Source organism: Lolium perenne, chromosome 3, assembly GCF_019359855.2.
Source record: "Lolium perenne isolate Kyuss_39 chromosome 3, Kyuss_2.0, whole genome shotgun sequence".
NCBI lineage: Eukaryota > Viridiplantae > Streptophyta > Magnoliopsida > Poales > Poaceae > Lolium > Lolium perenne.
The window spans coordinates 293282953-293295753 of record NC_067246.2 but is presented as its reverse complement, the minus strand read 5'-3'; the positions used below and the strand labels follow the sequence as shown (position 1 = coordinate 293295753).

General features: G+C 43.2%; 1 protein-coding gene across 1 annotated transcript; it reads right to left on the bottom strand.

The window, feature by feature from the left end:
- Nucleotides 1-693: 693 nt before the first annotated feature.
- LOC127345166 (DNA replication complex GINS protein SLD5) lies at nt 694-3437 on the bottom strand. The gene is made up of 6 exons (XM_051371599.2): nt 3021-3437; nt 2813-2935; nt 2443-2525; nt 2233-2342; nt 1125-1200; nt 694-1047 (listed from the first exon to the last, which is right to left on the bottom strand). The coding sequence occupies exons 1-6, from the start codon at nt 3174-3176 to the stop codon at nt 948-950; spliced, it is 648 nt and encodes a 215-aa protein (XP_051227559.1). The 5' UTR covers nt 3177-3437; the 3' UTR covers nt 694-947.
- Nucleotides 3438-12801: the final 9364 nt, after the last annotated feature.

Here is a 12801-nt window from a genome sequence, read left to right as displayed (position 1 = left end):
AAATTCCTTGAGTGTGGTATTGTTGTCTATACAGATAGATCATAGCCAAAAGTAGGAGTGTAAACCGATCGGATTTTGCTCATACCATATCCTTTACCATATATTTTTCTTGGATTCGGATATTGATCGGTTTCGGATTTGAATGCGGATATTTCAGACTGCGGATTCGAATCGAAAAAATGGGGCAGAATCAGACCGGAAACCAAAACAGTTAGATTTATACTCTCATCGGTAGATAGTTATAGTTCTTGCAAATTTTTGAGAGATTTAAACTTTTAGGCTTGTGTAGTTAAGAAAAATACGCTAAAAGTCAAGCATTGATAAGAAACTGAGAGCTAAACATGACTAACATGACCGCACAATGACTTTGGTAACTCAATAACTACTAACCTTCTAAGGTTATCCGGTTTAAAACCTTCGAATTATCCTAATTAAATTTCAGATAATCCATATCTGCATGCTATTTGTTATACTATATTCTGCACCGTATCCGGAACACCACTTCGGAATCGGATATCTTTATCCACCGGATTATTTAAAATCAGATATGGATACCTTAAAACGGATTCGGCACCAATTTCGGTGCGGAAATTATCCTATCCGTTACACCCCTAGCCAAAAGCCTAAAACTAGCTCCGTCGCAAGACATTTGATGGATTTATGCTAATCTCAAGTTGTTGGACAGTGCAAATCTTCTGATTATCACTTGTGATATTGATCTTTCTTACCAAGAAGAATAATTATCTTCATCCTTGAACAACGAGAGTTGACATTACTTTTTAAAATACAACAATATTGTTACATGAAAAGATAGTCCAGTCCCCTAACTGATCATTGCGGAATACACGTCTGAACCAGTTCATGTCTACCTTACCAGGAATTTAGAATATTCTTGCACGGAGGGTTGACGATCTGTTAAGAGCCTCAGTAGTGTCTTGCTGCTTGCATCAAATAAGGTCAATTCTGCCAGCCTCGACAAGACCCTTGATGGACTTGTACCGAAGGACATACAAGTCGTCAGCAACCAAATCCACAACTTCCTCCCCTCTTCATGGAAGCCAACATCACAGGTTAGTACAATTTAAGGGACTGAAACGATAAAATCCAAGTGTCTGGGGTCTTACATGTCATCTAGCTGAAATGCTCCTACGTCACTCTTGGTCTTGCAGAAGACAAAGGTGTCAAGCTGAGGCTCTGGAACTGGAGAGGGCATTCGAAATAACAGTCAGATAGTGCCTCGAAGCTGATTACATGCTAAAACACATTGCCACGGCTTCAGCAATAAAAGGATAAAAGTATTCTTAGCAACGAAAAACATGTAAATGAATAAATTTGTCCCAACATCTGTTATTAACAAAGGAAAGCATATGATATTTGTGAACTTCATTTGCACTTCATTGGAGAAATGGGGTTTCATTTGAGGGACTGTAACAAACTCTTGGTGACTAAGCTACAAAAAAAATAGAAACATACATCATCACATTGTCCAATGTTGATTCTTCTTACTTCTCGTCTTAGTATCCAGTTCTGCAATTAACTAACTAACTAACTGCCCCAGGCTTATCTTTCTCACTTCCAAATTGCACTAGACTATTTTTTGAAGTAGTATATTACTTAAGTGTATGTGTAGCCAAGTGTGAAAAAATCAACAAATAAACCTTTATACAGAAATACAAGGCCCAAGTATGAGACAAGAAAAAAATGGTAAAACCTTCAAAATAAGTAGCTTACAATAAGCACATTACTAGGAAAAATGGCTTTTGTAGAGCAAAAACATTTCAACTGCAGCGAGCAGAACATTATTCTAAAAAACTGTTTCTAAGAATGCAATGATGCGGTAGCAGTTAGTACCGATAACTATTTTCAGAATGGAAGATTTGGGGCAAGGTTTCTAGAAGTAGTGTAGACTGAACTAAATAGCACAAAATGGGATTTCAAGAGGCATGCGTGTTTCTTTTATGAATCTCACACATTAGCTATGTTATCCAAAATCAACTTGGAAGCACATGTTTGTTAGTGACGACCTAATCAGACTCCAAAAACCTATTTTCCCCAATTGAATAACATGACAGTATGTGATACATGTCAAGTTGGCCGCTTTAAATGGTGAAGCATCGACAGATTGTCGTATAAAGCAGCTTATCTAACGGGCTAACGGCTAAAGCTACAAACAGGCTATGTAGTAAATCATTACAAAGAAACATGCTAATTATTCAAGATCAAGTGGAGTACCCATGTCATCCTCCGTGCTCGATAAGGATTGCCTAGTTACGGAGTCATAACCATAGGGAAGCTTTGACAGCACTGACTGCTCGAGATGCTTCTCCATGTTCTCCTTGCAGCTACCAACAGATAAAAACCAACAAGGAACCGCCATCTCAGCCACAAAACAAGGAGTAGCAAGTAACAACCAGTAGCCGGTTCAATTGAGTTGATCGATACCTCTTGGCGAATCGCTGCTCCTGCTGGGACAGCCGGCTCAAGAGGTCGTCAGACTTGGAGATGTAGGTCATGTACTTCTCAATCTACAGACAGCAACACGATGAGGTCAACTAAATACCACACCATCTTAGGTGACCAGCGGCGGAGCTACATGGTGTTTATGATGTCAAGTGACATCACAAAAAATTGGTGAACGCCATGATACCAGCTATGCATACGCCAGTTTTAACCCAACAAATACTAGATAATGACCTCACTACATGTGTCACTCATTCCGAAATTTTTACATGACCTGATGCCAATGCTAGCTCTGCCACTTTCGGTCAGTAACTGGACTACTATGCGGTGCGAATACAGGATTTAGCCTGACCTTCTGCAAGCGGAGGCGGAGGTAGGAGCGGAGCAGGAAGAGCGAGCGGTCGAGGTCCATCTGGTAGAGCGAGACCACCAGGTCGTCGACGCCGTTATCCGTAAAGTCGTCGAGCGTCTCCTCCTGATTTCACCACAGGGTTTCAAGAATCAGCATAATTTCCTGAAATGTTCAGTGTGCATAATAGGCCGAGAGGGAGGATGCTAACGAGGAGCTGGATCTGCTCGCGGGCGCGGGAGACGAGCGCGGAGTCGAAGTGGAGGATCTCCGGCGCGGCCTTCTCGTTGCGCCAGGCCCGCTTCAGCAGCTCCACGTCCGTGGTCGCCGCCGCCGACGCGGACTCCTCGTCCTCCCACGAAGACATCCTCCCTTCCTTGTTCTGTCGCGAATTGCCAACGCGCGCGCTGGGGACGAAGCGGTTGGTGAGGATGCGGCACCGGCCTGGTGACTGCGAGCTCCGACGAGGGAGGCGAGCGGCGGGTCGGATTTGCAGTCCGCGACGGCGACGGCGACGGCGACGGCGAGGAAGAGGCAACCCGCGGGGCGGCGGGGGTTTGGATTGGATTTGGGGGCGACGGCAGTGCTGGGCCGGGAGGTGTGAGAGGATCTGTTCCTGGGCCGAAATACAAACTTACTAAGTAGTTCGAGATCGAGAAAGATGGAGGTTCGGTCAAAAAGAAGAGAGAGAGAGAAATCGAGAGTATTTTTTGTGGTTTTAAAAAAAGAGTATTTTTTTGTTACTGCGTGTTTTTCTTTTCACGATTAATCAAAATCAAAAAGTTTGAAGCAAAAACGATATCCGGTAGCCGCCAGAACTGAAGAAAGGTCTAAAGGTCGACATGTTTTGTGGTATTGTGGCTCTCAGAGAGTCAGAGTGCTCAACTCCTGAGAAGAATCGAATTACAACGAATAAAATTGACAAGCACGTGGTTTTTTATTGTGTAGAAAATTATGGTGATGGGTGCGTGTAACTGATGAGTAGGCTCCATGGTTCTCTCTCATCATTTGGCACAACTTTGAAACGTCGGGGCTGGCTTAAAATGGACCAGAAATTTAATCTCCATGTCTCTATCGGTGGACAATTCCAAAGACCATGAATATTTGAGGCTACGACAATCAATAACAGGAAACAGTTGTTGCAGGTCTTTGGGGATATTTCTGGTTTGAGAGTTAATTATTCTAAATCCAGTCTTATTCCAATCAATGTTGGTGAGGAAGAAGTTACAGCTCTTACTGAAGCTTACATTGTCAGCAGGGAAGCTTACCCTTTACCTACTTGGGACTGCCTCTAAGTACAACTAAGCCTAGAAAAAAAAATCATTCCACTAATACAGACTGTCCAGAGGAGGCTACCAGCCTATGCTATGTATCTGAACTATGGTAGCAAATTAAGGATGGTTAACTCAGTTCTTTCATCATTACCCATGTTTTACCTTTGCTCCTTAAGTATCTATAAATGGGTTATTGATGAAGTTGATAAGTATAGAAGACACTGTCTATGGAGAGACAAGGATTTGCAGAAAAAGAATCCTCCCCTTGCTGCTTGGGACCTGGTATGTTGGCCAAAGGATCAAGGTGGACTAGGTGTTCTTAATCTCTCAGTCCAGAATGACTGTTTGTTAATGAAGCATCTACACAAATTCTACAGAAGAGCTGATCTGCCATGGGTAAAGATGTCTTGGGAGTTATATTATTCCAACCCTTCCTCCAGTTAGAACTAGAGAGGTCTCTTTCTGGTGGAGAGACTGCCTGAAATTGCTGTCAACCTTCAAAAACCCGGCTGAATGTGATTTTAAGCAAGGCAACACCATTCTCCTCTGGCAAGACAAATGGGCCGCTCACCTCCTGAAAGATACCTGGCCACACCTTTATTCCTTTTGTAAGGATGAAAACATCTCTATTCAGCAGGCCTTGCTTATTAATGATATGGCCGAACTCTTTTATCTTCCTCTATCTGAAGAGGCTTTGCATCAATTCCATCTCTTTCAAACCCTGCTCTTGAATCTTGAGCCAACCACTGATTTGGATATCTGGACAGTTTTTGGGCATTCTATGGCTACTAAAACTTCCACAGTTTATAAATCTCTCATGGATAAGGGTGGCACTATCCAAGCCTTGAAATGGATGTGGAAAAGTTGTTGTTAGCAGAAACATAAGGTTTTCTTCTGGCTACTGATTCATAATCGCCTTAACACTAGGGCCATGCTACAAAGGAAGAATTTCTTCATGGATAATTACTCTTGCATTATGTGTGATCAGGATGAGTTGGAGAAAAGAACTCATCTGTTCTTTCAGTGTCCATTTGCTCAGATGTGTTGGCGATATGTAAGCCCAACCTGGATTCCTCCACAGCAGATAGATATTCAAAGCTTCATTACAAGCTTGAAATTATCTCTCAACGTTCCTTTCTTCATGGAGCTGATCATGTTGATTTCTTGGGCCATCTGGACTACTCGTAATGCTTTCATCTTCAAAAGTACTCCACCGAATCTATACAGATGTCGCAGAAAATTCAAGGAGGAAGTTTCACTGCTATTATATAAGGCTCCTAGAATGTCTTATTCTGGCCTCAAACTTTGGGTTGAGAGATTTCAATAACTCCAGATAAGTTTGTTCTTTTTTTTTTCTTCTTTCTTTGGGCTTAGGGCCTGTTAGTTAGTCAGCTATTACTTAACTCTAGCAATATGCTTTTTGTACATACTTCTTTTTGAAAATTTATAAATATACACGGTGGGGAAACCCACTGATTTGCCTCAAAAAAAACATGTACGACCTGCGGTTCTCAGATTCTCTCGGGTTTTAGGTTGGAGTATAGAGGCATTAAAAAACATACGGATCATTATGTGCAATTTTTTTGAATCATGTGAATATCAAAGAATTACCAACCTCCGGGGATTTCACTTATGCTCACGTGGAAAAAATTGTTGATCTTTGGATCCAACTTCAAGATTTACAGCTTAATGAGGATGTGGAGGCTTCTATATCTTGAACGCTTCCGGATGATGGTTAACTAGAGGAATACCCCGCGCGTTGCGGCGGAAACCTCTGAAGAAAAATTATTGGATATGCGAAAAGTTGAATATGCTGAAATCAAATTTTGGGACATTGTGTTATTTGGAGAGAATACATTTGACATGGAACAATGTAAGTTCAGAGAAAATATCAGCTGACCTTGACGTTTAAAATTCCACTATTGTCGTGGGAACCTTGGAACAGGTTCTAATTTCTAGTATATAAACAAACACCGTACCTTACTCTATGATTGGCATACCTTGAAAGGGTTTAGATATATAGGTGTATCTTATAATCTATTTTTAGAAAACATCTCTAAGAGATCACAATCATTCCCGACTTTTGTGAGAACATGTTAAAAAATACTGGAGCCGTAGAAGTTTACAACACCTTTTGATCTGGTATTCAAGATCAGTAGATTGAAAACATAACGATGCAGCAAAATTGTCAACACCCGGATTTTTAAGTCCAGATGCCTATTATGTCGTACATCGCAATCCCAGGAATAATGTTTTTGCGAGACATAATAGTAAGTAGCATAGAGTCATCATTTATTACAACACATATTGTCTTACAACCATAGATCACATGATCCAATATTACACGAATATATTGTTCATCATCACAAATAGTAGCGGAAACGAAGTAGTAGTGGACGATCAATTTCACAGGCAACGCTTGACGTTAGAAGACGATCCTAGTTATCGTAGACGTCCTGTTGTCCGTCATCCTGATACTGGTGCTCTCCTTCATAGTCTGGCATTTGAATAGCCAGGGCAAAGCCATGAGTACTTTTAAAGTACTCGCAAAACTAACTCTAAGATAACATACTCATTAAGTGTAAGAGGGTGCTAAGCTCTAGGTTTATTTGCATAAAGCCAAGTTTTAGTTTCATAAATCTTTGGTAAAGCCTTATCATGTGCTAGACTAACTCAAGTGGGAACATTAGTGTCATTCCCACAACTCATTATGGATCACCATAATGTCACCTTTCAAACCACCATTCATTTCTAGAACCAAAACATTTTAATAAATAACGGAGATAGTATGGCCTTTCCAATCGTCCGTAACCGTGGACACGGCTATTCGAATAGGTTTAACACTCTGCAGAGGTTGTACTCTTGTGCCACAACTTTTGATTACATCCGTTGAGGGTAACCTCGAATCATCGTAACACAGTACGCGGATCATCAATCGAAACCTTTCACTTATATATGCTAGTATGAGCACCTCTCCCCATGAGCTTGGCCTCCCGGTGAAAACCGCAGTCCACAGGAGCTGCACAGGGCTTGGGCCGTACATTCACCTCGTTTCAACATCAATCCACAAGTAACGGAGGCAGCCGCAGCGTAACCCCTATGATGTTTGTTCAGAGGGAACCCATACTAAAATACACAAGTTTCTAGTTAAGCCCTACCCATAATCAGGTATTGTGGGGGTACTTGTATAATTGGAAGGGTATCGCATTCAAACTCAATCATCTAATTTGTCAAAAATCACCATCTTCTCTTGGTCATATTCACCTTCAAAAATCTTTCACTTCAGTTCAAAATCACACATGTTCCCATCTAGAGTAGTCAATTTTAGTTCTTAGCAATAGCAACTAGTCATGAGGGGTGCTATCTAGCTTTATTTGCTTAGGCTAACTTTGATGCTCTTGTTCTATTCTAGACAAGAGAATCATAAATCAAAAGTACTTTGAAAATAAATAAGCAAAAGCAAAAGTAAGTAAAAACATGGGATAGGTAATACATAAAAGTAAAGTGTGATGGTGCCTTTGCTCTTGTAGAGCTAAGCACTTGTGTTTAGCAAGGGTTAGCTTGCCTTGAGCTGGGTAGTTATCGAAGTTCTCTTCTTCTTCCTGAGAGTAGCCCTCCTCCTCTTGGTATTCCTCGTTACTAGCGTCTATATACGAATACGAGGTATAAATACTAAACCAAGCTCACATACTAAACTAGAAACACTCAAAGAGTTCACACACTAGTCCTAGTATCAATCAAACATGGCATGGTGGATTATTTGGTTTGTCTTTATTTGAAAGAGAAATAATTTCCTCTCATTATTCCTATTTCTTATATTTGGTAATTAAGTCTTTAAAAGAATTTCATTTCTTTACATTACCTAATATTAAGATTTAATCTCTCCATATAATAATAAGGTATGAAATATAGGTTGACCCCAAAGTCAACATTTCATATCTATTATATGTGAGTTCAATTTAATTGAAGTGCTATACTTCACATAGTTTTAAAACTTAACATTTAAATGAATTAAAATCTCTAAGTAATAATTCTCAAGGGTTCATTAGCCTAAGTCATTCCCCCTGGTTATTAGTACTTAGGATCAAAATTTAAATGAGAGGTAATTCTCATATTGGGGTTGAGTTTGAATTCCACTTTAAAATGCTATAGAAATGACTACATAGCCATTTTATTTGATCTAGTCCATGATCATACAAACAACAGGGCTATGTTATTGCATAATCAATTAGAGGACATCATTTGTGATTTATTAGAATTGGAATTACTCAAAAATCTATTTTGGTTGAATTTTAAATAAAGTTTGAAAGTGCAAAAGTCCCTGTCTTGTCTTTTTTGTCAAATTAAATCTACAACGAAAATGGAGATGGGGCCAGTGGCATTGGATAGATAATTTCATGGGCTTTCCAACGGTATAAAGTTTGCTAGATTTGGTTTGGTAGAATTCAAACTATTCAAATTTTACTAAACATTCAGCGGGACAATTTTGGATAAAGAAATAAACTAGATTTGAATTGGTGGGCTTAGGCGGGAAAGGTTATTGGGCCGAAACAAAATTTGGCAGCACTTCGCAGCCCAACACGCGGCTGGCGCGCTCGGGCCGCGCTGACAGGGTGGGGGCCACCTGTCGGCGCCTCTTAACTCAGCGAAGCGGTACGCGATAGAATAGCCGTAGGATTAGAACTAGGATCTACGGCTGGGGAGCGTCGTCGTCACCGACGGGATTCCGACGAGGGCACGGCGGCAGTAGGGGGTCGGGGAGCCTACCAGGCCGATGCAGGACTCAGGCAGTATGCGCGGTGAAGGTGTAGTAGATGGGGAAGAGGTTGGGAGCAGCGGCGGCGCTTGGGGAGGCGCCAATCGTCGACGGTGAGCTGCGTCCCCCGGCGGCTCCGATCTTGAAATTGCTCCTCCTCCGGCGGCAATCGATCAAGCTATGGTGGTGAGGAAGATCAGTGGTGAGAGGGGAGTCGAATGGTGTGTGGAGAGCTTGCTGGGAGGGCCTCTATTTATAGTGGCGAGGGGTGCCGCGGGGTGCTGCAAGGGCGCGGCCATGGCGTGGCGTTTCCGGCGAGCGAAAGGGCAAGCGAAGGACGGCTATGGCTAGCTGGTGTACGGGAGATGCTCAACCTGTATCGAGACCGAGAAAAGGGTGATGGGAGAGCTCGGGCGCGTGCAATGTCTATCACTGGGCGCGCGGCATCATTTTGGGGTATGGTGACGGCGACGATGCAGGGCAGGCACGGGCGTCCGTCTAGCGTGTAGAGGGTGCAGAGGCGATGCTCGACGCGATGATAGGGATGCAGGGCGAGGACGGGAGCGGTCGAGTGCGTGGCGTCCTTGCGCGTCCAGGGCGTGATCACCACGCTGGCTGGCACGTCCTGGCACGTTTTGGACGCGGGCGTTCTGGGCAGTGCCGTGCAATGGTGATCGATCCAGTGGTACGGGCGTGATCCTTATGTATCAGGGATGCTCGAGGACATGGGGAAACGACGAGGGAGTGGCCAGGGAGATGGGTGCCAAAGGTGGCCGGCATGGCATTGTTTAGCATGTTCTAGGGTTTCTCCTCCACTTTAATCAGCCATGCAAGTGCTGGGCTAGAGGCAGGGGGTGTAGGGGAGGCTGATGATCACTTTGCAAAAGTGGTTTAGGGTCAAAACTGCTGGATAATAGCATGTATCACTTAGTCTAGATGCTGCCTGCCACCTGTTCGACCAAATGGCCGCAAGAAACTTTCTTTCGAATTTTGAAAATCTTTTTGGTGATTCTCATTTATATAAATATTGTGATGTATTGGTGGTGGTGGCACTCAATTTGGAATTGATTTGCAACTTTTCAAAATTTGGGGTGATCTTCTTTTCTCTCCCGGGTTCCCTCTTTGCCCTCTTATTCTGGTCAACCTAGTCAACTTTAGGGAGGGTGGTCAACATCAAAGTTACTCACCTTGACATGGTCTTGGATGACCTGGCTTTAGTTGACCTTGCTTAGTTCAAGATTTGAGAAATACAGAGGGGTAAAGTGGTGAAGAAAATAAATTTGGGTTATGTGACCATTATCACATGTGTGATGAAATCTTGATTTCTTTTGATTTGATTCTTGATCCAAGGATGCAAAAGGGTTAGTTTATCACATTGAAGTATTTTATAAGCAATGGGGCAAGCAAACTTGGCCTTGGTGGAGGATTGGTTATTTTACATAGAGTGTATGAGAGTGAGAGATGGGTTTTTCCCATTTTCTTTATTTCTCCTCAAATTAGGGTTTAGTGATCTTGCTTAGGGTTCACTTAACCATACTTAGTCATACTAGCACTCATCATGGCAATTGCACAAAAGAATATCACTCAAATGCACATATCTATATGTGGCACTATATGCATGGAAAAGTTTTTGTTAATTGCAAATTTTGGGTTTGGGGAATTTCTCTTTCTTGTTTCTTATTGTTGAAACTTGGGATGTTACAAACCCTTCCCCCTTACAAAAGATCTCGTCCCGAGATCTGAGAAAACTAGGTACTAAAGAGATCTGGGTACTCAGTCCTCATAAAGTCTTCTCTCTCCCAGGTGGCTTCTTCTTCGGTGTGATTACTCCATTGGATCTTCAGAAACTTGATACTTCGGGTACGGGTGGTTCTGAAAGCTTCTTCCAGGATGCGAATAGGTACTTCGCGGTAGGTCAGATCTGAGTTGATATCCACAGCTTGATGGTCGATGTTCTTGAAAACCTCGGTCTTCTCAGGTACTTCTAAACACTTCCGGAGTAGCGAGATGTGAAACACATTGTGTACCGCTGACATTTCTTCCGGTAACTCCAGCTGATAGGATACTTCTCCTCGGCGACTCAGGACCTTGAAGGGTCCGACATATCGGGGTGCGAGCTTTCCTCGAAGTTGAAATCTCTGCATTCCCTTAAGAGGGGACACTTTGAGATATACGAAATCTCCTATCTCGAAGGTCATCTCTCGGCGTCTCTTGTCGGCGTAGCTCTTCTGTCTTGATTGGGCTGTCTTGAGATACTCGCGGATCTTGTGAACCTTTTCTTCGGCTTCTCGGAGAATATCTGGTCCAAAGATTTGACTCTCTCCTACTTCCGACCAATTCAGAGGGGTACGGCACTTCCTTCCATACAGTGCTTCGAAGGGGGCCATCTGCAAGCTGGCTTGGTAGCTGTTGTTGTATGAGAATTCTGCGTACGGCAAGCAGTCTTTCCACTTAGATCCATACTCTAGCACACATGCTCTCAACATATCTTCTAATATCTGGTTTACTCTTTCAGTCTGTCCATCTGTCTGCGGGTGATAGGCTGTGCTGAAATTCAGACGAGTTCCGAGTCCTTCATGTACTTTCGCCGTAATCGGGAGGTGAATTGGGATCCTCTGTCGGATACTATCGACTTCGGGGTTCCGTGCAGGCTGACTATCCTTGAGATATATAGCTCTGCGAGTCTTGGTCCTTGATAGGTGGTCTTGACGGGGATGAAGTGGGCGACTTTGGTCAGTCTGTCGACCACTACCCAGATGGAATCATTTCCTTTATTAGACTTGGGCAGTCCGGTGATGAAGTCCATTCCTACGGAATCCCACTTCCATTCGGGAATCTGTAGGGGTTGCAACAGTCCTGCGGGGCGTTGGTGTTCTGCTTTGACTCTTTGATAGATGTCACACTTGGCGATGTAGCTTCCAATTTCTCTCTTCATTCCATGCCACCAGAATTGTTCCTTCAAATCCTGGTACATCTTGGTTCCTCCGGGGTGAATGGAGTATAGGGTGTCGTGAGCTTCTTTTAGGATAACTTGCTTCAATTCTGAGTCTGACGGTACGCAAAGGCGCTTGTTATACCATAGCACTCCTTTTTCATCTACGGTGAATCCCGGTGCTTTTCCGGCGGCTATTTGGTTCTTGATTCCGTCAATGCTAGCATTTCCTTTCTGAGCTTCTTTGATCTGACTAATCAGGGTGGGTTGGAGTTCAATGCTGGCGAGGTATCCTTCGCTAACCAGTTCAAGTCTGAACTGTTCAAACTCTTCAAACAGGCTAGGTTGCTCAATTGCTAACATGGAGTTCAACTGACACGGCAGTCTACTCAGAGCATCTGCTACCACGTTGGCCTTGCCGGGGTGATAGTGGATTTCCATGTCGTAATCCTTGATTAACTCTATCCATCTGCGCTGTCTCATATTCAGCTCCTTCTGCGTGAAGATATACTTCAGGCTCTTGTGATCCGAATAAACCTCGCATCGATTACCCATGAGGTAATGACGCCATACTTTCAGCGCTAACACCACTGCTGCTAGCTCTAAGTCATGGGTTGGGTAGTTCTGTTCATGCGGCTTCAGCTGTCTTGATAGGTAAGATATCACTTTGCCTTCTTGCATCAGCACACATCCAAGACCAATCTTGGAGGCGTCGCAGTACACATCGAAGGGCTTGGTAATATCCGGCATCACCAAAATTGGGGCTGTTGTCAATCTTAACTTGAGCTGTTGAAAACTCTCTTCACACTTGTCGGTCCATTCGAACTTCCGGTCCTTCTTCAACAATTGAGTCATTGGTCTTGCTATGCTCGAGAATCCTTCAACGAATCGGCGGTAGTATCCCGCCAATCCGAGAAAAGCACGGACTTCGGTCTGCGTGGTTGGGGCTTTCCATTCTTCAACAGTCTTGATTTTTGCGGGGTCAACTGCAATTCCTCCGGCTGACAAGATGTGACCCAAGAATCTGACT

Coding starts and splice junctions, on each gene's coding strand:
- LOC127345166 (XM_051371599.2), bottom strand. CDS start 3,176: ATGTCTTCGTGGGAGGACGAGGAGTCCGCGTCGGCGGCGGCGACCACG. Junction 2,526..2,812: donor TCCGCCTCCGCTTGCAGAAG/GTCAGGCTAAAT, acceptor TGCTGTCTGTAG/ATTGAGAAGTACATGACCTA. Junction 1,201..2,232: donor GAGCACGGAGGATGACATGG/GTACTCCACTTG, acceptor TGCCCTCTCCAG/TTCCAGAGCCTCAGCTTGAC.